The sequence below is a fragment of the Leguminivora glycinivorella genome, chromosome 16 (genome assembly GCF_023078275.1).
Source record: "Leguminivora glycinivorella isolate SPB_JAAS2020 chromosome 16, LegGlyc_1.1, whole genome shotgun sequence".
Lineage (NCBI taxonomy): Eukaryota > Metazoa > Arthropoda > Insecta > Lepidoptera > Tortricidae > Leguminivora > Leguminivora glycinivorella.
This window is the reverse complement of record NC_062986.1, coordinates 4,587,310-4,610,245: the sequence shown is the minus strand read 5'-3', so window position 1 is coordinate 4,610,245 and position 22,936 is coordinate 4,587,310. Positions and strand designations below refer to the sequence as shown.

Genomic DNA, 22,936 nt, shown 5'->3' with positions numbered 1-22,936 from the left:
CATTAAAGATTTGTCCTACAAAATTAGCGATTTATTTTGATGATTGTTTAACAACAAATTTACCATACACCAACTCAAAAGCCTTTCGGCCGCGTTTACGTAGAAACGCCAGTTCGTAACCAGTTCCGACAGATGATAATTTTATATGAAGCCAGTTACAGTTTTTATCCGTTGCAGGAAACTTGTTACATGCAAGCGGGCAAAGGGCTCAAAAAAATTAAATGGAATTTCAGCGAACTCCATAAATGCTCATTTTTAGGGTTCCGTAGTCAACTAGGAACCCTTATAGTTTCGCCATGTCTGTCTGTCCGTCCGTCCGTCCGTCCGTCCGCGGATAATCTCAGTGACCGTTAGCACTAGAAAGCTGAAATTTGGTACCAATATGTATATCAATCACGCCGACAAAGTGGTAAACTAAAAAGTGAAAAAAAAATGTTTTGTTAGGGTACCCCCCTACATGTAAAGTGGGGACTGTTTTTTTTTTCATTCCAACCCCAACGTGTGATATATTGTTGGATAGGTATTTAAAAATGAATAAGGGTTTACTAAAATCGTTTTTTGATAATATTAATATTTTTGGAAATAATCGCTCCTAAAGGAAAAAAAAGTGTCCCCCCCCCCTCTAACTTTTGAACCATATGTTTAAAAAATATGAAAAAAAATCACAAAAGTAGAACTTTATAAAGACTTTCTAGGAAAATTGTTTTCAACTTGATAGGTTTAGTAGTTTTTGAGAAAAATACGGAAAACTACGGAACCCTACACTGAGCGTGGCCCGACATGCTCTTGGCCGGTTTTTAACAAATAAATGACAATATAAACATTGTGTGTGAACATTACCATATACATACTGTTTTAAATTACCTTAGGCCCATGTAATTTGTCCGCCATCATTCGGGCTAGCAACTCGACCGCGGACTCTCTCATCTCGGGAACCTTACTGTTCGCGAACAAGTCTAACAGGTATATCACAGCTCCTGTAAAATAGAACAAACCTGTGTAAGCCAGCAATACGCGTCGCATGGCTAGTTTCAATGCCGAGAATACAGGTTGGAACCCCTCGCTTCATACCAACGACGGTTTAGTACGTTATGTACGACATAACAATAGAGATTTTGAAGTGATAAGAACATGTACAAAAAGTTGTAGTGAAGACTGACCACCACCATGCACACAAGAGTCTATCCATCAAGGATAGTATGCGTACCTTTGGCTAGCGCCTCCTTCACGAGCGCCGTGTTGGCGAGCAGCGCCGCCAGCGCGGCCACGGCGTCGGGCCGCGGCGGCCGCGCGCCCAGCAGGGCGAGCAGGTGACCTGCCGACATACTATTATTAATGGACGAACGACTCTGCTCCGCTTACGATGTCTGCTCCGAGACCACGGGGACAATGCCGTCCTTGAAACGTCGAAGGTAAGTGTTTGAAACAAAGTAATACGCGATAAAATCCCGTTTGCAATTTTAAATATGTGTAAAAATCGAGAAAGTTTAAAACATGTGTACCTGTCTGGTTATCGTTTCGATAGTGTTTAATAACTACTGTGCCTCTAATTTTTAACAACATTACCATGAGGTGATGCCGAAATTTACGCCGATTGAGTCTCTCCGATATAACACTGACCCGTCGATTTTATACACTCAAAGCCATTTTTTTTTTTTGTGGATCCACAGGCATCCTGACTATTCTACCTAGTACTTTAGACTTACATTGCCCTGGATACTGCTGCAGTTTTCCGTGATCATGATGCTTGCAACTGCGTAGAAATATCGGGAGTTCGACAAAAATCAAAAAGGTAATCAAGGTCTATATCCCGGTCAATATAAGTCTAATGAAAATAACCGTGAATCATTCAAAACTCTGACCTAGTACTTGACTAGCAGCGACATCTTCGACACACTCGCGACTACCGGCGGCGGCGAGGACGCTCCGAAGTGCCGCGTCCTGTAGTGCCGGGTGAGCTCTCGCTGACAGCATGCCGAAGATAAGACCGAATTGGCCTATGCACTGGATCTCGGACCCTGAAACGGATTATAGATTGCAGTATTTTCTTAACAGAAAGTTCTTTGAGTAACGTGTGTAGAAAACCTCCAAAATATCGTACCTGGGTTTTTGATGATGACATTGGCGAGAGCAGACAATGCCATCGTGATATGTTCTACGCGTTCCGGCGTCATGTCTTCTTTGGTCTGTTCCAGGATGAACTTCAGGAGATCCAGGATGAATTGTTGAGGGTTCTGCAGAAAAATAATTGTGTTTCGATTTACTGATTAACACACTCTGCCAGTCAAAACCTGCCGCATTGCTCCAGAAACCGATCATTATCTTGTATAGTACAACCCGCCTAGCGGGCTGACCGGCATCTTAGCGCCCACCAGGCGGTGATCCGGACATTTAGGAGGCTTACCGCAAAGCCAAAGTGAACACATCACAGGTGTTATATTGCATAGCATCGGGTACCTATAGTACAGCCATACTCAAAGTGTGCTCCGCGGAGCCCTAGGGCTCCGCAAAAGCTCTCTGGGGGCTCCGTGTGAATTTTGGTTGACTGATATGCGATTTTAACTCTCTTCCATAAAACCTTGCTATAAACTATTTTTTTTTATTTATTTAATTTAGGGTTTCCGTCAGATATTTTACTTTCCAAAAGGGTTCCATGAGAAAATAAGTTTGATAACCGCTGCTATAGTACAATACCGCCTAAATAACAAAATTGATAAAATTCTAACAATATCACAAAAATCTTTCGAACTTGTGCGACTCTAAAGTCTGAAAAGGCACAATTTTTGTATTTAATATTGACTCACCGGTATAGTAAACGACTGGTCGTTATACATATATGGCCACATCACATACACTTCACCGACGACCAAGCTCTCATGAGCAGAGTACTTAAATGGAGGTAACAATGGACCATCTGGCTCCATTTTGGCACGGAATATGCCTGCAGCTCGGCTCTTGTGCTATTATTCTAGACTAGCGGGGTGTCAGTTAACAATGTAATGAATATGACAACTTACCGGTATAGGGTACTCTGGCTGGTCGTTATATATGGCCACATACACGCCACCGACAACCAACAAGCCCTCGTGCGCAGAGTACTTAAATGGTGGGATAAGCGGACCATCTGGCTCCATTTTAGCTCGCAGTATGTCGCGTAGTTCGGCTCTTGTACTGTTGTCCCAAACGAGTAAGGGTGTCCGCCAGTTGGAGGTTAGAGTTTTCAGTAGCTGAAACAAAAAAAAATAGAAATACAGATTATCATTCCGCATTAGAGATTGTGTTTGCTTATCTTTCAATTTCATTCTATATATATCATTCATTCATTTATAGCGATATATTTTTCATTCTATTTATAGTGTTTGTTTGACAAAGCCTGTTGCGGATTACTTCGTTTGTATGTAGTAGTAGTAGTAGTAACTCTTTATTGTACAAAAACACATTAAAAATAACATATATGCGAAGTACAAAGGCGAACTTATCCCATAGAGGGATTTCTTCCAGTTAACCTTGTATGTAGGTGACAAAGCCTGTAGCTGATTTGTTTTATGTCCACTTGACGAAGCCTGCGCTGCTGATCACGAACTATTTTTGTTGGTATGGTTTTTGGGTTTGGTTATGACTTTGACTTTTTTTTGTATTTTTTTTAACCCTGAACAAATGACTTTTTCATTTCATTCTGAATTCGCCACAAGATATAACTAACTAAATAGTATGACTCTGCGATCCAAAGAGGATCTTGGCTTCCAAAACGAGAGCACGCCACTTATCCCGATCCTGCGCAGCTTCCTGCCAATTATTGGCTTGTACCTAATACAGATCCGCCACCACATATATGTTAGGACAGGTAGGTAGGTTATATCTTTTACGTAAAAAAAAGCAGAGGTATTGACGCTCGCAAAGATGCCAGATTTACGTGAGACTGAGTGCGACACATTGCTTCTAGAATTTAGGGCGATTGGGTAAAGAGCTTTCTTATAACGACCATAATTTGTGAGCGAAAATGACTTAAAAACAGCACGTCGATCTACATATCGTCACTACTTTGAAAAAATTTCGTATCTCATGCTTCTCCTCAAAGTTAAAACGCAGTAAGTCTATATGCATTCCATACATAGTTACTACAATTTTCTTTTCATTGACAGACGAAGATACAAGTTTTTTTAGGGTTCCGTAGTCAACTAAGAACCCTTATAGTTTCGCCATGTCTGTCTGTCCGTCCGTCCGTCCGTCCGTCCGTCCGAGGATAATCTCAGTGACCGTTAGCACTAGAAAGCTGAAATTTGGTACCAACATGTATATCAATCACGCCGACAAAGTGGTAAAATAAAAAGTAGAAAAAAATGTTTTGCTAGGGTACCCCCCCTACATGTAAAGTGGGGACTGATTTTTTTTTCATTCCAACCCCAACGTGTGATATATTGTTGGATAGGTATTTAAAAATTAATAAGGGTTTGCTAAGATCGGTTTTTGATAATATTAATATTTTCGGAAATAATCGCTCCTAAAGGAAAAAAAGTGCGTCCCCCCCCCCCCTCTAACTTTTGAACCATATGTTTAAAAAAATATGAAAAAAAATCACAAAAGTAGAACTCTATAAAGACTTTCTAGGAAAATTGTTTTCAACTTGATAGCTTTAGTAGTTTTTGAGAAAAATACGGAAAACTACGGAACCCTACACTGAGCGTGGCCCGACACGCTCTTGGCCGGTTTTTTTAAAGTAGTGACGATATATCGCAAAAAGCCGTTAATAAAAACAAAGTACGACCCGGTCTTATAAATGTCAATGGGAATCATGAAGGCGACATACGACTATTAGTAGATGTCAAGAAAATCAAATCAACGCTATTAAAAAACATTTTTATTAATAAGCCTACCTCATGTCGGTCTTCGTCCGCTAACCGCAAGCATAGATAAGGTGTCAGCGTGGCTTGAAGCGCCTCCCGTATTTTGTCGTCTAGCGGCCTGGGCTCCATATTCCCCAAACTTATGCTTCTAGTACCACACATAACACTCATAATAGCAGTACAATCTGTCACGACTATATATCTATAGCAACATAAAGGCTCACTACAAAGGCTGTGCATAAGATACACAGAGAGCGACGGAGCGCACCATGCTCGGCATTAACCTTCAAGATCGAGTGACGAATATCGAGATCCGACGCCGCACCAAGGTGCGGGACGTGGGTGACATCATTTCCAAACTCAAATGGAATTGGGCGGGGCATGTTGCCAGGCACAGTGATGGCAGGTCGACCAAAATGTTGACCGAATGGTGGCCGCTATCGGATGTAAGAAACGCCTGGCATCCGTTGGCTCGTTGGGTGGACGACATTCGACAAACTGCAGGGCACTTCTGGATAAGATTAGCCCAGGACCGGGATAAGTGGCGTACACGAAGGGAGGCCTATGGGCGATTAATGGCTGAAATGATGATGATGATAGGAACATAGTGAACTAACCTCATGTCTGTCTTCATCAGCTAACCGCGAGCACAGATAAGGTGTCAGCGTGGCTTGAAGCGCCTCCCGTATTTTGTCGTCTAGCGGCCCGGGCTCCGGGTGAGGCCCGTACATAGCGGCTAGGGCTGCTACGCATAGTTGAGCTAGCTGGTTCGCCACCTCCTGTTTAAAAAAATTAGTCAAACAGATATCGTCACTACTTTGAAAAAATCTCGTATCTCACGCTGTTCCTCAAAGTTAAAACGCAATAAGTCTATATGCATTCCATACATACTTACAAATTTCTTTTCATTGACAGACGAAGATACAAGTTTTTTTCAAAGTAGTGACGATATATTATCAATGTAGAATATATATCTGCAACCATCATATATGTACACCTATGTTCGACGAATAAATAATTTGTATTGTATCAATATACATATATAGAGCGTTACGAAGCTGAGTTGACGGAGATTTTGACAGTCCCATTGTTATTTTAAACGTGAAACTTCTATAAAATTATGGCGTTTAGGTACTGAACCGTTGCACAGACAAGGCTATCCAATTCGTTGCCAACTTAGCTTGGTCTGTTCCTAGTCTATGCAGGCAGCAACCATGTGTGATCACGGGTTAATAATTTCACCACCGTCCTTTTTCCTTCGGTGAATGTCGAAGATTCTTTCAACCCCAAGCCAAGAGTGGCATTGAAACTTAAACAGTTTCATGTGCTCTGCCTCGTTTGCTTGTATTCCAAGCGTGCGTGTATGTACAGCCAACGAATCTGAATCCTAGGCCACTGTAGAACCCTACCACAGTAAAAGTCAATCTGACTTCTATAGCAAATAAAGCACGGTGTGAATACGACAGGGTTCTAGAGGGGCCTAGGATTTTAATTGGTTGACTGTATGTATGTGTGTACCTGTTTGTTGGCCTGCGCGTCAGTTTCCACGCCAGACTCTTTGAGCGTGTAGTCGTATTGCAGCACGTTAGGCAGCAACGCTTGAAGGGCCCCGGCTAGAGCGAGTTGTTCGCGTATGGTCGGTTCCGCTGCCAGCGCCGCTACCGCTTCCGCTCCTGCGCACGCTGTGTCCCCGAGGTGCTGCGAAAGATAAAATGTTTAAGTAAAGCACAAAAATAATAGTTATTTGTTATGCAAGGGGGCAAAATTGTATTTTAACGCCGAGTGTGGAATAACACACGAGAAGTAAAATACATTTGCACCCGAGTGTAACACAAAACTTTTCCCCTCACTATAGCGAGGAAACTACAACTCAAAAAATGCGTTTATCACTGTTTTCAGTAGTTCCACAGGTGGTAAATCATCTTTATTAATAGATTCACCTACTTTTATCAATTTTAAAGCAGTTAATTTGACTTTATTCAAGGTCAAATTACTTTACCCACTAGTGGATAAAATGCAATAGGACAAAACACGTGTTTCCGAGCTAGTGAGAGGAAAAGTTACATATTACCCCTATGCATGTGCTTCGAGTATATTTAGATTTAGATCAGTAACTGTGCTAAAGTAACACATACTATGTACTAGTGGCATTCTACACCTAAAAGGTACTTATGCTTAATATACAATAAAGACTTTTTTATAGAATAACTGTTGGAATTTCAGTAGAAAAATAAAAATAACTGTCAACTTTCTGGACTACTGAGGCCCGGAAGCAATATGTATTGTGTGTAATGTGGCCGCTAATGCGACAGTGTAGTGTGTTACCGGTCTCCTCAGCAGCGGGACCACGTCGCCGCTGAGCGCCGGCAGCGTGGCGACAGGTCGCGACACGCTAGCGACATCTCCGTCACTATAAACTATATGTATTGTGTGTAGTGTGGCCGCTAATGTGAACAGTAATGTGTTACCGGTCTCCTCAGCAGCGGGACGACGTCACCGCTGAGCGCCGGCAGCGTGGCGCACAGGTCGCGACACGCGGGGAACTGCGCCGCGACGGCGAAGCAGCGGGCAGCGTGCGCGCACACCGCGGCTGCCACGTCGCCCGGCTTCGTCGATGTGGAGAGGACAGGCACGCAGCGGGTTAGGGCTTCGTGTAGGACCTGACGGCGAAAAAAAAAATTTCAAGCAAAAGACCCATATAAATGACAAAAAACAAACATCAAAGTAAAATAAAGTGGCAACAGTGTATAAAAGTGTAAAAATACAAAAACAATAATTAAATTAAAATACAATATAAAATAATTAAAAGCCATTACAATTTTACAATTAGGTACATTTTGACGTGTACTAAATTACTTCCGATTCGCATAAATATTAATAATAATATCAGTTTGTATTAGTAGTAGTTAGAAATATTAATTGCAGTTAAGGAAATATGGGATGTTGCGATATCTTGTATCTCTCTCTTACCTGCAGGCCTCCTTCTCTGCGCAGTTCCTCAGCATTGAGAGCGGAACACTTGACGGTGGCATGAGCCAATTCGCACGCCGCAGGCAATAAGCCAGAAGAATCTTTCTCGGCAAACAGTTGCTCTGCTTCGGCTTCGAGACGCGCTGTTCGAAGCAGTTGAGGGTAGCCGGCGTATTTGTATGGTGCCAGTACTAAAAACAACATAAGACAATGAGATATGTTGTAAAATATTGTTCAATCTTTTGAAAGAACAGTTACAATTTGGTGCCGTGACCAGGATTTTGTGCATACGTTCAAGAGTTCGAAACATCGGGGTATTGTACACCATATAATCCGTTTCTATACTTTATTTCATGAGTTACTATCGCGTTAACCGAAGACATAATTTTGTTGTTGCTCACAAACACATATTAGCGTGCTGTCTCACGACATAGGACGATGCTCAATTGTTCACTGGTTCAGAAACAGCTCATTTGTTATAGTTTTAAAGTCCGAATAGTATGGATGCCATATATCTGAAGTATATTGTCGGAAGCGTTATTTAAGCGTGATATTGTTTTTTTAACCGACTTCTTTACTGAAAATAAAGAAGAAGGGAAGATATTCGGGTTCATTTTATGTATGTTACCTGATTACTCCAAGACCCGTGGTTCGATTTCAATAATTCTTTTTATGTTTGAAAGGAGCTACCTCCAAGGTGGTCCCATATTAATCTGGAGCTGTTCTGATGATGGGATCCATGAACGGCGTATGGATGGGATCCGTGAACCTCATGATGATGATTGTTCTTTTTGAAGTCGGTAATATTTTTTTGTAAAAAAGTTTTTATGATTTATTTCTATCAAAGCAATAAGTTATGATCGAACTCAGCCGAATTTAATCTCACCGTCAGAATACCGCTGGAACAGTATAGTCTGCGTGCGCAATATGAGCACGATGTTGTTCGCGTTGGGTCCGTCGCCCGTCCACACGTTGCGGCTGCATAGGAACTCGTAAGCTTGGTTCACTGCCTCGAAGCGGTCCTGAAAGACGATATACAATATAACTAACCGTTTGATCATCAAACACCGATAGGCTAGAGCCTTAAAAGTGCAAATTGATTGTATCGCTGGAGCTGCCTTGTAAATAATGCTTTATACGTTTTCTATTAAAATTTTAAGATTAGGGTTTGGGGTGTTAATTCGAGTCGAGTTCAGTTTTGTCTATAACAGCAAAATATTGAAATGATCAGCAGGGCCACTATGTTCATACTGTCTATCACTTTTCAGCATGTCTGTCACGTTCTAACCATTATGTAAGTGCGAAAGTGACGCATGATATGACAAGTGACAAAAACACAACCAAGATACGGCCGCAGTTCGATGAATTCTATGATAAGTCAACTTTTTTGGACAGTCAGTGTTGTTAGATGAAATAACCAAACTTACCCGGCCCTCCAGATTTTTATCCGGATCGTCGGACGCCAGTCTACAGTACGCTCTACGTACGGCTGCTACATCATGTTGCCCAGTAAGACCTTAATTAAGCCGCATACGCCTCACTCACCGTAACAGGTTTCTAGAAGATTCTTAAGCCACTCACCCGCCCTTCAGGGTTCTTATCCGGATGGTACTGCTGCGCCAGTCTATAGTACGCTTTCCGCACGACCGTTTCATCGTGCTGTCCAGTTCAAACCCAGGGCTGCATACGCTTCGCTCGCCGATATAGGTTCTAGAAGATTCTAAAGCCACTCACCCGCCCTTCTGGGTTCTTATCCGGATGGTACTGCTGCGCCAGTCTATAGTACGCTTTCCGTACGACCGTTTCATCGTGCTGTCCAGTTCAAACCCAGGGCTGCATACGCTTCGCTCGCCGATATAGGTTCTAGAAGATTCTAAAGCCACTCACCCGCCCTTCAGGGTTCTTATCCGGATGGTACTGCTGCGCCAGTCTATAGTACGCTTTCCGCACGACCGTTTCATCGTGCTGTCCAGTTCAAACCCAGGGCTGCATACGCTTCGCTCGCCTTTATAGGTTCTAGAAGATTCTAAAGCCACTCACCCGCCCTTCTGGGTTCTTATCCGGATGGTACTGCTGCGCCAGTCTATAGTACGCTTTCCGCACGACCGTTTCATCGTGCTGTCCAGTTCAAACCCAGGGCTGCATACGCTTCGCTCGCCGATATAGGTTCTAGAAGATTCTAAAGCCACTTACCCGGCCTTCAGGGTTCTTATCCGGATGGTACTGCTGCGCCAGTCTATAGTACGCTTTCCGTACGACCGTTTCATCGTGCTGTCCAGTTCAAACCCAGGGCTGCATACGCTTCGCTCGCCGATATAGTTTCTAGAAGATTCTAAAGCCACTCACCCGGCCTTCAGGGTTCTTATCCGGATGGTACTGCTGCGCCAGTCTATAGTACGCTTTCCGTACGTCCGTTTCATCGTGCTGTCCAGTTCAAACCCAGGGCTGCATACGCTTCGCTCGCCGATATAGTTTCTAGAAGATTCTAAAGCCACTCACCCGGCCTTCAGGGTTCTTATCCGGATGGTACTGCTGCGCCAGTCTATAGTACGCTTTCCGTACGACCGTTTCATCGTGCTGTCCAGTTCAAACCCAGGGCTGCATACGCTTCGCTCGCCGATATAGTTTCTAGAAGATTCTAAAGCCACTCACCCGCCCTTCTGGGTTCTTATCCGGATGGTACTGCTGCGCCAGTCTATAGTACGCCTTGCGTACGGCCGCTTCGTCGTGTTGTCCCGTCAAACCTAGGGCTGCATACGCTTCGCTCGCAGTCATTGAAGGTGGCTTCTTTTCCACTTCGCGCCGCCATGCTTCTAAGACGTCTTTCAGAAGTTGAACCTAATGACAGAAATAATATTGTGCGATATTTCTTTCAACGATAACGACAGACACGAACAATTAAGCAAAATGCAATATTATGTCATGATAACAAGACCATGTCATATAGATGTCGCAGTTATGTTGATCATATTACCGATTTCATGTTGTAATTTAAGTGGCTTACAGCAGGAGCCCATTTCTCAAGACTGAAAGTTACAAGTTACAAGCGGGTCTCTTTCCAACTTGTCATATACATTGTGACTACCACTTTTAAATTGTATCTTCGAGTAATAGGCCTCAGGTATAAAACAAGACTCACCGGCTCAGGTATCGGCCAGTCAGGGAACCTATGGTTGTCACACAGATGTCGCAGGTAGAACATATTGCAGAACAGCTCATGTTGTAGTTGTGGGTAGCACACGGCCGGTATAGCGAGGTATGGATAGCGCGCGGCGATGTGTGCGTGCAGGCGCGGCGTGAACTCGCCTATGTGTGCTGACACTTTCATTATTAACATTCGTCTGTGAACAAAAAAACGTTAAGAAACGACATTTTGTTTATTTTCTCAAAAAGTAACGGTCTAGGGTCAGTCTAAGCATCGAATTGTACAGTCATACAAAGTTAAGTTGACAGCAATTTTGATTTATTACATTTATTACTTAACCTTTGCACTGGAGAGGCTATCTAAATAGTTGCTAACTTAGCTTAGTCTGACTCTAGAACTAACTGTATTAAAGATATAAAGTTACTTCTATAATAAAGATTAGTTTAGTTTGACAAAAGATTATTATTTCTAAATGAAAGCTGTTACAATTTGGTGCCATGACCAGGATTGTTTAAATTTCTGACATTTAGCGAAAAATACGCTAGTTCTATAATCAATATGCAAAGATTTTTGTATATTTACACGTAAAAAAAGCTCGCCTTTCTTATAAAGCACTACTATTAGATCAAGATACAAGATACAAGACATTTATTGATAAAAGTCAATGTTTTACACGTCAAAAAAGTTACAATTCATTTTTATAAATTCAAGGTTACATACCTACATATTTAAACAAATAAATAGTGGTACAGCGTAGTCTAAGTCAACATTAATGTCAATTATATTAGATTATTTATAGTATTTTATGCAACAGGCGTTTAAAGGAGGTCAAAAAAGACGAGTGGCGTGGGTAACAATTTGAGGCGAAGCCGAAAATTGTTATTAAGACGCCACGAGTGTTTTTTGACTCAGTTAAACACCGTCGCATACAATACTTTTTCTACGACCATGCACTTAGTTTTTAATAGTTTTCTTGAATAACTTTCGTGAAATTCACACTGTTTCTTGTATTTTGACGCAAAGGTTTGCACTGTCAGCTCAGCTGCCCAAAGCCTTCCCGCGCACTCGCGCAGTATCGTTATAACAATGCGTTGCCATGGTTACAGAGCCAAACAATGCGTTTTCAGTTTTTTCGATACAGCGCGCATGCGCGGAAAGCCGGCAAACGCTGGCTTTGGGGAATAGACTTTTATGTAGGGTTTTAAAGATCTATGCACGACCCTGTAAATAACGAATAACAGTTCGGGAGTAGAAAAAATTACATAAAGTAAGAACGATTAGTGCACAGTTCAACAAATTCGTCGATGCTGTAGCAAGCTAAGTCGGTTAACATTGATTTAAGACTTCGGTCAAACTTTTTATCGCTTTTTTCTTGTTTTATATTGTCAGGCAGAAAGTTATATAATTTTACGCCTAGGATCGCCGGTGATTTTCGGGCCCTTGCGAGCCTGCAACGATCATAATTGCAAGTATATTATATACCCTATAAATAGTACCTTACCTCATCTCCGAGTTCCATATAGCTTCAGGCGTGTCCCACTCCCCAAGGAAGATCTGCGCGAACTTCTCAGCGCCGTGGTTCTCCAGGTAACACACCATCGCTTCTGGCAGCAGCTGACCGAGGATCGACCGCTGCATTATATCCGAAGTAGTCTGCAACAGAGCAATTATTTATAACTCCAAGATTATTGGTAACTATGATGTTTGACCTTAAAAAAGCGCTGGTGGCCTAGCGGCAAGTGCATGCCACTTTCGAACCGGACGTTGCGGGTTCGAACCCCGGCTCGTACCAATGAGTTTTTCGGAACTTATGTGCGAAATGTCATTTGATATTTGCCAGTCGCTTTTCGGTGAAGGAAAACATCGTGAGGAAACCGGACTGATTCCAATAAGGCCTAGTTACCCTTCGGGTTGGAAGGTCAGATGGCAGTCGCTTTCGTAAAACTAGTGCCTACCCCAAATCTTGGGAATAGTTGTCAAAGCGGACCCCAGGCTCCCATGAGCCGTGGCAAATGCCGGGATAACGCAAGGAGGATGATATGATGTTTGACCTTAGCAGGTGACTGATAAACAATTGCGTAGCCTAACTTCAAATTGTAATTAATTGTAATTGTGTCGCTTAACTTCAAACTTGGGTAAATCCATTCTGTTTTAAGGTTGATTATATAAAAATATATTATGATGTGAAAGATAATCAACCTCATAGCAGAATGGATTTACGCAAGTTTGAAGTTAAGCGACACAATTACACATTGCCTTTTTGAAACTGTTAGAATATGAGGCACGGCCAAAACCAAGAACGAACGAATATTAAAAAAGAATAAGAAGATAGATCATTCGGTCGATTACCAAACTAAAAGTTGATAATTGTCTTGTTATTGAAGGTATTGTCTCTAGTTACTGAAGGTAGGGTAAACTCGCCTCATTCGGTGATACGCCTAATTCGGTGAAACAACCAAAAATCGTCTTTCGGAATAGGGCTTCAAAGCTTGTATCACCGAATTAGGCGTGTCACCGAATGAGGCGAGTTTACCCTAGCTTACCTGATCGGCTCTGAACGCCTGTTTCATATGCGTGAGTCGCAGGAACCTGGCGATGGGTAGCAGGTTCGAACCCGTGTATAACAGCATGAAGTAGAACACGCCTGTCAGGTACAGTTTGGAGATTTCAGGGTTGTCCTGCATCACTTCGTATAGCAGAGTTGCCACCTACAAAAAAGTTGGAGAAAACTTCAGTGTGACTAGTTACAACAAATGACGTAAATAAACATGTCTAAAAGAAGAGACAACACGAAATGTTGTTGATTATTATTAGAATGTTTAGCACTGCCAGCACACAGATACTTCAAAAATAGAAATCCGCATAAATAAACACTACTTAACTACAACTTTAAACCAATGTTCTTTACAAAGTAAGTCATAATGCATCCTTGCTATTATAATTAAATTACGTGGTTATTGCATAAAATTTCAGCCTTTAGCCATCAATGTCATCATACACATTGTCTAATTATGTCTCATTTTTTTCATAACACATGGCGACCCTGCCAGAATTATAACCATGATAAAACCGTGATGGAACACTTACTTTTTCAACAAGCACAGGATCGAAGGTGAGCAGTAGTTGAACGACGTGCGCCAGGCAAGCCGGTTCTGATAGCATTCTCTTCACCTTCGGCAGAGGCCGTATAACAGCGTCCTCCTCGTCTCTGCAAAACATAGGAAACTGAGGTAAAGCCTGACTAGAAATATATGACTGAGCATTTCTTTTTTTTTCGCCACTTTTATGAAATGTGATATTTTTGAGAAAAGTAACAAAAATGTATGAAAATTCTGGGACACTTTTTGTCTCCCAGTGAGATTGAAAGTACTCGTGATTCTGACACTACAATTGACCTTAAATTCCCTAAAAAATCAAAATAAAAAAATAGCAAAAAAAAAAGAAATGCTCGACTACGCGCCATGCTGCGGAACTTCATTAGAACTATTTCCTTTATATTAAACTGAACTGTCACCGCATACATCAGAATTACAACCTTTTGACAACATCTCATATCATATCACTATTCCACATTAAAATACAAATCAGGTACAACTACGTACCTGCTGGGATAATACTGCGCAGCAGCTATTAAGAGATCCAACACAGTAGAAGCTAACGCACTCTCGTCTAAAACTGCAGTGCCTCGCGCTGCCAAAGTCCATTTGAGTTGAGGTACTGCGCCGATGCAACGCCAGCCTTCCATGCTATGCGCCCAGCATTTTGTCTTGTTGTTGATTTCTCCGCTCTTGTACAGTTCTTTGAGCTGTGAACGGGACACAAATATTAGTGATAAGTAGTTACATCATAAAATTACAAGATTGTACAATTTATTCTTACCAGAAAAGGTATAAAAAATACAAATTATAAATGTCCCACGGCATATTTACGTTGTGCTGTTTGTTCGTGTCATCTATACAATCAAGTAACCCTCAGTCAAACTAACATTATCTATTCTTGCAGCAATTAATAAGAACATTAGGTATAGTAGTGTAGGTAGGTATTATGTATATAAGTAGCTGTTTATGTAAGTATATCTTATAGAGTATATGTGTAAGTTCATCCCCTCATTATAGTATTTAATGATAATAGTTTTAATTTGTAAATAGTAGAATAGAAAGTGATATCTGATTATTGTTTCCTGTCACGATGCCTGCACGTACCAAATGTTTCTTTTTAACCCAGTGGTTGACTGGTAGAGAATGCCTTAAGGCATTATGTCCACCATTTGTACTTATTTTTTTATGTGCAATAAAGAATAAATAAATAAATAAACATTCAATAGATGCAATGGCAATGACAGTGTTAATTCAAAAGTTGGCAATGAATGTGTGAAATTAAATAATTTTTGGTTACCTGTTGAAAACTAATAGGTCCTTTCCTCTCAACCTTGCCTCCCTGCTCTATATTGTAATACCACTCTCGGTCGCCACCTTCAGTTCTTGCCGGCCCCTCTATGACATTACTTTGGGCGGGTACTGTCGCGCGAGTTGTGTGTAAATGCGCTAATGTCATTAGGTCTACTAATATTCTGCAACAGAAGATTTTCCAATATACATACAGATTTACAGATAAATGTTGTAAGGCGACATGGTTTTTCGTTATTACGTTATCTTAGATAAAGCGTATTAGAATCGTCAAAATACAGATCTGAAATGCAGTTAGTTATCATTATCACACACTAATTTGTATTTTAGTTCTAATAAAACTTCCAAAAAGACCCAGTAAAAAATAACTTTCTAGTGCTAATTAACTTGTTTTTGTCATTACAACATTTTCTTTGTTCAAATATAAAATGTCTTACCTTATACCATTCCATTCTAATATCTCACTAACGTTTCTTCTATGTAATATCAATTTTGATAAGAATTGAACCAGTCTATCTCTTTCCATTCTATCACATGTCTGAAAAGGCAATCATTACATATACCAAAAAAAAAGATTTTTCAAAATTTACAGGAAAATTCTACAATTTTAGTACATAGTTGATAGGACCGAATCATTAGCTGCGTCCACACATGTCGCAAGGCAATGTGCTCAATATGCCGCCAGTGCAGCGCAAACCCCGTACTGGCAAGGTCGCCATGTAATGTGGGATGTTAATATAAACAACAGGCTCGGAGCATAGATCTGTTATGTCTAAAAAAACATACGTGTACATGTTTATAAATTTAGGCTATGTCACTAGAGAGGTGGGGTGTAGCACACACTACAAAATTTTCAGTGTAGACGTTTTGCTCGGCCGAGCAACCTGTGTGGACGCTACTGCCATATAAAAAATCTATTTTTGCAACATCTTTTACAATGTACTCAACATATTCAATTTAAAAAGTTCAAGCATAAGTTCAAATATATTCAAAATTTTGCTTACCCTATCCAACATCTGTACAATATATTTGGTGTCAGCAAAAGGACCGATGTCTTCGTAATAGCGCCCGTAGACTATGCTCATAGCTTGGAGACACATGCATTTCATCTCGACCTTCGGCGTTGAGAGAAACCGGTGGTATAGGTCGTTGAAGAATTCGTAGCTGAAAGGAAAATTTTCTATTAGCGATTATATGGATAAGTTTTATTACCTACGTAATATAATGAATTATGTCGGTGAGAAGCGCTGAAAGATCCCAATATCACGAAAGTATTAATTTCAAGAAACTCCTAAAAACAATGACGGAAAGAGCAGCAGCTGACGTTAACAAGGTTTCATGATACGTCTTCCTTAACCACTTTACGATGGATGAAGACGCGCAGTTGAAACTTTAATCTTAAAAATCAATTGCTAAATTATATACAGTAACCGTACATGTTGACTTCGCTGTGTAGACATTGGTGGACTTATAAATCTGCGTTTCTTCAAAATACAAAAAAAAAAACTATCGTCCACTTCAGGAGTACCTAACAAAACAACTTGTAGCTCCTTCTTTAGAAAACTCCTGTAGGAAAGAGTTATAAATAAAACTTACGATTTTCTTATAGGACTGTCATCATTGTCTCTCTGTTCTAGTAATATCCTGAGGTAGTAGTCGCCAATTTTGACTTCGTTCTGCAGACACTGGTAGTGCACTTCTAATTCAGCGTGATTCCATGAGGTTAGGGTGTCGCCACACACTTCTCGGTCTGATGTGAACGCTCGTAGCTCGTTTTCCAGGGCGTTCCGGAGTTCTTCGCGAGTCTGCGATAAAATAACCCTAAATTAAGATTCTTATTTTTTAAGTACTAAGAAATCGCTTAGAATTAACAACCAATTACAATATTTTGTAATAACTTTGTAGCAATATCAAGATCAAGTTCCTTTGCTTTTATTTACGCTACTAACCAACTTTTGCCAATAAGAGCACGGATTACCTGTCAAAATTGTTATCACTGTGTAAACTTTTCCCTTTACCGGGATTTACGGTGTGAATTATGTAATATGATATACATATAATCAAAGTATCGACGGTACTGCGAGCATGTCTGTTCGCGACGTCTCCAGCCGGCGTAGCCGAATGGAAATCGTCGTCGAAACAGAAATTCAATCTGGCTCTGTCGCGCCAATACGCAAGAGCAATTGAGATAGCTACGAAACAGATATTATCGTGAGCGTTTTGTGCATTCGGCTACGCTGAGGACGACGGGCGATCGCATGTGGCGTCAGTTCTGGAGGGCTATTATCCCGGATTTGTAAGTTCACATTTTTGACACATTTGTTTTGAAGTATGTTGCGATGTGGCTAAGACATATCGTTTGCCAAATCTAAGGATTAATTTCGAATTGGTTGAATCAATTAGGCACTATGTACAAGGAGGCGCTTAAACAAATATACGATTTCTATTAACTTACTGAAATGTCATTTGAATCGAAATGACAGACTGTGCCGCAGCACTAGTTTAAAAATAAAAATGAATGATAAATGACATAATAAGTAAATCCTGCATGATAAATTAATATCGTAAAATACACACTAACGAAGATCCGCAAAAATGCAACATGTGTTAGATTGTTTAAAGTAAGCGAAATATTGTTTTTGAGTACTTGATTTTTTTTAAATATTATTACAGGATTTTATTTAAAATGTCATTAGGTTGCGCGAGTTTACGTTTCGTGGACGCTGTCATGTGTCAAAAAGAGGTTCTTACAGCTCCGGGACAATAGTTAGTAGACTGGAGTCTCTCGTCGTCTAAAGAAGACGCTCCCAAAGATCGCTACCGGTGTAATTACCGTGTGGTTCCATATGAGGTTGGGCAGCGCGTGGTCGCGATGGAACTGGTAGTAGAAGAGCGGCCAGTTGGCGGTGGACTTGAGTCGCTCCCTCCGTCTCCGCAGCACGACGGGGCGGTCTCGTGTGGCGTCGCGTTGTGCGCGCGCGGGGCCGCCGGCGCGGGCCGCCCAGTGCTGCAGGGCTAGTTGCGCGTAGTGCTAAAAGATAATAGTTGGGTTGAATTTTTGTTCTTTTGTTAGGGAAGTTGGTGGAAATGATGGGAAGCTTAAAATTTGTAGGCATTTTAGATTGTGCGCATTTTCTGCTGACATATTTTTTTTAATGGCTATTGTGTGTGTTTTTTAATATTGATTGAATCTGTATGTTTATTTTATTTCTTCTTTTTTTCTTTTGTATGTTTTGTTTGCATGCCTTCTTTTTGTGTGTACTATGTTGTGACGTTAAATAAACGAATTCTATTCTATTATATTGGTTAATCTTACAAAATAACGAAGAAAGAATATAAAAGATATAATAGACACAAACGTTCTTATAATCAACATGCTGATAAAAAAAATGTGTCATCTAACTAGATGTTACTAGAAGGTAAATAAACAAAAACCAGGAGCATTTATAATAATGATAGGTATATTTAACATTCAAAGAATATTAGTACTATTTATGTGACCATACAAAAACATCCAACCCTGGCAACCTTCAAATCTAGGGTGAACAGGCATCTTCTGGGCGAGCTCACTCCATCGTAGGCCACTTTGTCTTTGAGTAGTCTGTGGCCAAGAGTAAGCCCATTTATAATTTTAAAAAAAATTCACTTACAAGTTCTCAAAAAAAAAACTCAAATTATCTTAGGATTCCTAAAAGGAGTTAAATATAAATACCTATTGAGACGTACTTAGTTCACAAAAATTTGCCCGCACATAGATATGTACATGTAGATCTACGTATAACACTCCCAAAGACCAAAGTATATAACAAATGAGATAAACACACAAAACATGCACTGTCTTACATGGACAGGCGGCTAAGAACAATAAATGCATCGTTATTTATTAAAAAAAAAGTAATATCCTTATAGTCTATACAATTCTCTTTTCATTTCAAATATGTTTTTTTTTACTACTTGGATGATAAGTTGATATAATTTGACTTAAAAAAATAAAGTAAGGTACAGCGGGACAATTTTGACTGGGGAACAAATGGAACTGATCCATTTTTTTTTCATCTGTGACAATGTTTGCATTATTAATTAGAGCGCCCAACCAGTGGAGACTCAGAGTGTGTGGATATACGGCACGCGTGTTTAGTGAATACATGTGGAACTCAACTTAATGGTGTAATAATGGAAAAAATGGATCAGTTACAATGCCCCCCCAGTCGGGATTTGCCCCACTGTACTATACTCAATACTCATATACTGTTTCAATATTTTTTGTCTCATAGATTCGGTCTGCTACGGTCTAATACGAAAAGTGGCGCCCACAGATGTCATATATACCATAGATCAAGCAAACGTATCTACTTAGCGTGTCAAATGAACTCAGTGAAATCCACTGAGTTGTCCGTCTTTAATCGCAGCTTGCAGCTTTCGGGCGTCAATTTTTGTAAGTTGAAGTCAATCAAAACATAAAAAATGCCTCGTTACGTGATATTCAATTGCAACAACACAAAAATTATGAACAATCAAGACCCTGAGACATATTTAAAATTACAGGCAAGAAACAACTTCAGTACAAAATTTGACACGCTCGGCCCCTATACAAATAGATGAACTTGTTTCTTCTATATAAATAAAGTTCTGTGGTGGCGCCACTGTAGCATAGAATATCCACACAGCCAATATTTATACTGTACCTCTAAATGTTTTTCGACGTATTTGACCTGCCGCTCGAGAGCCTCCCAGTGCGCCGCGCGCGGCTTGACCGACGCTTGTGCTAGCTCCAAGTTGTCTCGTTCGTTTATTCTGTCCGCTTCTAACGCCGCGGCAGGTGGCGCCTCTGTCGATTCGAGGAAGGCTAGAAGTCCGGACGGCTAAGGAAAAAGGATACACTCTTAAAATTAAAACAAAAAGGACGTTCTTAATTAACATACTTTTCACCACACCAACTGGTAAAGGCTTTCTTTGCTATTCGAAAACAGGTAGCAAAATTGCATTTTATCCACAAGGGGGTAAAGTAATTTTATACTAATTTCAACTCGATGTTTTAATCTAGCTGCTAGATTTTACCTATAAATGATGATTTTGAATCATAAATATTGAATAAATGGATGGATTATGTAGGAGTGCCTCGATACCCTCGCAACGCTCAAGATTCCACTTTTTGAACCACTCGCTACGCTCGCGGTTCAATTTTGGAATCTTTCGCTTCCTCGGGTCAATATTGGCACGCGCGGTTAAACAACTACTTTGCCTCCTTGTAAAAGAAATAACTATTTAAATTCCTCCTGGGACGTGTGTGTATGGCTAAAATTATTTCCTTCAAAAGGTAAAAGTTAGATTAAAGCTAATATCACTGTTATCAAAACCTTATGGAAATCTTGAAATAAAAATAGTACTGTACTCTTAATCTAAAAACCGGCCAAGAGCGTGTCGGGCGACGCTGTGTAGGGTTCTGTAGTTTTCCGTATTTTTCTCAAAAACTACTAAACCTATCAAGTTGAAAACAAACAAACTAGAAAGTCTTTAGAAAGTTCTACTTTTGTGATTTTTTTCATATTTTTTAAACATATGGTTCAAAAGTTAGAGGGGGGGGGCACACTTTTTTTTCCTTTAGGAGCGATTATTTCCGAAAATATTAATATTATCAAAAAATGATTCTAGTAAACCCTTATTCATTTTTAAATACCTATCGAACAATATATTACACGTTGGGGTTGGAATGAAAAAAAAATCAGTCCCCACTTTACATGTAGGGGGGGGGTACGAACGGACAGACAGACATGGCGAAACTATAAGGGTTCCTAGTTGACTACGGAACCCTAAAAATTAGTACCTAGTGAACTCTTAGTTCAAGGCCCTTACAGTGCAAAAAATACGTACATTGTCTTTCATTTCTGTCATTTCTTTCATATTGTCCTAACGACCAATTTACTCAAGAATACTTTAAATAACCTTGAAAATTGACTTACCATGATCCGTTTAAGTAGGTTATGCGCTGGCGCGTGGTCTACCAACCAAAGTGCCACCAGATGCCGCGCTAGATGTCTGTGGTGCAACCTGGCTCCAGCGTACCTGTGACATAATTATCATTAACCATTTGTATGACTATACTTATACAAAAAAGTGATTATAGTCCAAATTGGCTGTAACGTATACGAGAGAAGGCATTGAAAGGTTAAATGGAAAGGAATCCAGGATCAAAAAGTTATACCAAAAAGAATATACACGTAGCGTACCAACATTGAGGTTAGGGTAGTGATGTGCAAAAAAATTCACGAAACTTTCACGAAAAATAAAGGGAAATCAAATTCATGAAATGGAAAGTTTCCACCCATACAATTGGGCATGCAAAGTATGGAAAGTTTCCGAAGATTTCCTATGTCAATATTTCGGAAACTGTCCGTCGGCACATCAGTGGGTTAGGCTACCAGAAACGCCATCAATTTAAAGAAAATGACTTACAATGCTGTCAACAGATGTCGTGGTAAGGCCGCTTCTGCCAACGCTAGTGCTTGCATTCTCGTGCCCACTCCTGACCCACCTTCTTCGACCAAAGCGCGAAGAACTAGCCCGGCGCCTTTCACTATCGCCATTGATGGATGCTGTAAAAATGTAATTGTAAATATTTTTGTATATTAAACTACAGAATGACTACAATTAAAAGTGTCATTCACGCTGAAGCGCGAATTTGACAAATTTAACCCATAATAACGTGACAATAAGGACCAAGGCGCATGCTTTCGTTAATGACACGATGTATACCAGTCCTTAGAATATTTTTGCAGGGTCATACTGCTGCCATGTAAGGTAAAAACGGAGGGTTTCAACTGCAAGTGCCTTTTCACATTATCCGATCCGATATCGGATGTAGGACCGATATCCCATACATTAAAGCCGCCATCTTTGATTTTTGACATCTGATATCGTATTGGATAATGTGAAAACGCACTAAGGCCAGTTGTGATCAACGAGAAATAGCGCCTTAGCACTTCCAAAAGTCGGTCAAAAACATCTTATAATTTTTAGATACTTACCTCAAACAGTTTGAACAGTACTCGTCTCCTATTTGCGACCATTTCTAGAAGCTTATCAAACTGCTCGCCGTTCGTAGTTTCACTGTACGACACGCACAGAGCGAATGTGAGGAACTTTTTTTTTATAATTATAAACTGGCCAGTGATTGACCTTAGTCGCACCTGATGGAAAGTAACGACAAGGCCGAGGTTGTAGCTCACTGGTTCAGTAACAGCCTATTCACTCTTGACTTGAATACACCCAGATTGTATTCGCCCGGGAATACAGATGAGGGGAGCATGTTCCATTCCTTAGCAGTTCGCATTAGGAAAGAAGAGGCAAACCTCTTCGTGCGAATGAAAGGCAGGTCGACAACGTAAGGGTGACACCGCTCCCCACGCCTGGTTGTCCGGTGAACTACAATATAGCTACATACACTCAGTTCATCCTTACTTGTCCAATCATGTACTTAAACAAACACTGCTGGAAAACATTATCTCACTTTTCTCTGGAATTGCACATTAACCATCACTAAAAATGTTATTGCACACTTAAATAAACTCACA

At 40.5% G+C, this 22,936-nt stretch overlaps 1 protein-coding gene across 1 annotated transcript in view; it reads right to left on the bottom strand.

Moving 5' to 3' along the window:
• The window catches only part of LOC125234625 (dnaJ homolog subfamily C member 13), a 56,258-nt gene that overhangs the window by 10,346 nt on the left and 22,976 nt on the right, over window positions 1-22,936 (bottom strand). The window contains exons 12-35 of the mRNA XM_048140950.1: window positions 21,819-21,958; window positions 21,326-21,428; window positions 20,051-20,227; window positions 18,199-18,396; window positions 16,962-17,170; window positions 16,370-16,529; window positions 15,803-15,903; window positions 15,355-15,529; window positions 14,562-14,764; window positions 14,047-14,167; window positions 13,503-13,667; window positions 12,461-12,612; window positions 10,954-11,155; window positions 10,467-10,652; window positions 8,701-8,836; window positions 7,815-8,005; window positions 7,313-7,504; window positions 6,363-6,542; window positions 5,462-5,623; window positions 3,018-3,227; window positions 2,102-2,234; window positions 1,863-2,018; window positions 1,208-1,315; window positions 865-977 (exon numbers count right to left, since the gene is read on the bottom strand). Coding sequence (XP_047996907.1) covers window positions 865-977; window positions 1,208-1,315; window positions 1,863-2,018; window positions 2,102-2,234; window positions 3,018-3,227; window positions 5,462-5,623; window positions 6,363-6,542; window positions 7,313-7,504; window positions 7,815-8,005; window positions 8,701-8,836; window positions 10,467-10,652; window positions 10,954-11,155; window positions 12,461-12,612; window positions 13,503-13,667; window positions 14,047-14,167; window positions 14,562-14,764; window positions 15,355-15,529; window positions 15,803-15,903; window positions 16,370-16,529; window positions 16,962-17,170; window positions 18,199-18,396; window positions 20,051-20,227; window positions 21,326-21,428; window positions 21,819-21,958 — 3,873 coding nt within the window. The remainder of the gene's footprint in view (window positions 1-864; window positions 978-1,207; window positions 1,316-1,862; window positions 2,019-2,101; window positions 2,235-3,017; window positions 3,228-5,461; window positions 5,624-6,362; window positions 6,543-7,312; window positions 7,505-7,814; window positions 8,006-8,700; window positions 8,837-10,466; window positions 10,653-10,953; window positions 11,156-12,460; window positions 12,613-13,502; window positions 13,668-14,046; window positions 14,168-14,561; window positions 14,765-15,354; window positions 15,530-15,802; window positions 15,904-16,369; window positions 16,530-16,961; window positions 17,171-18,198; window positions 18,397-20,050; window positions 20,228-21,325; window positions 21,429-21,818; window positions 21,959-22,936) is intronic.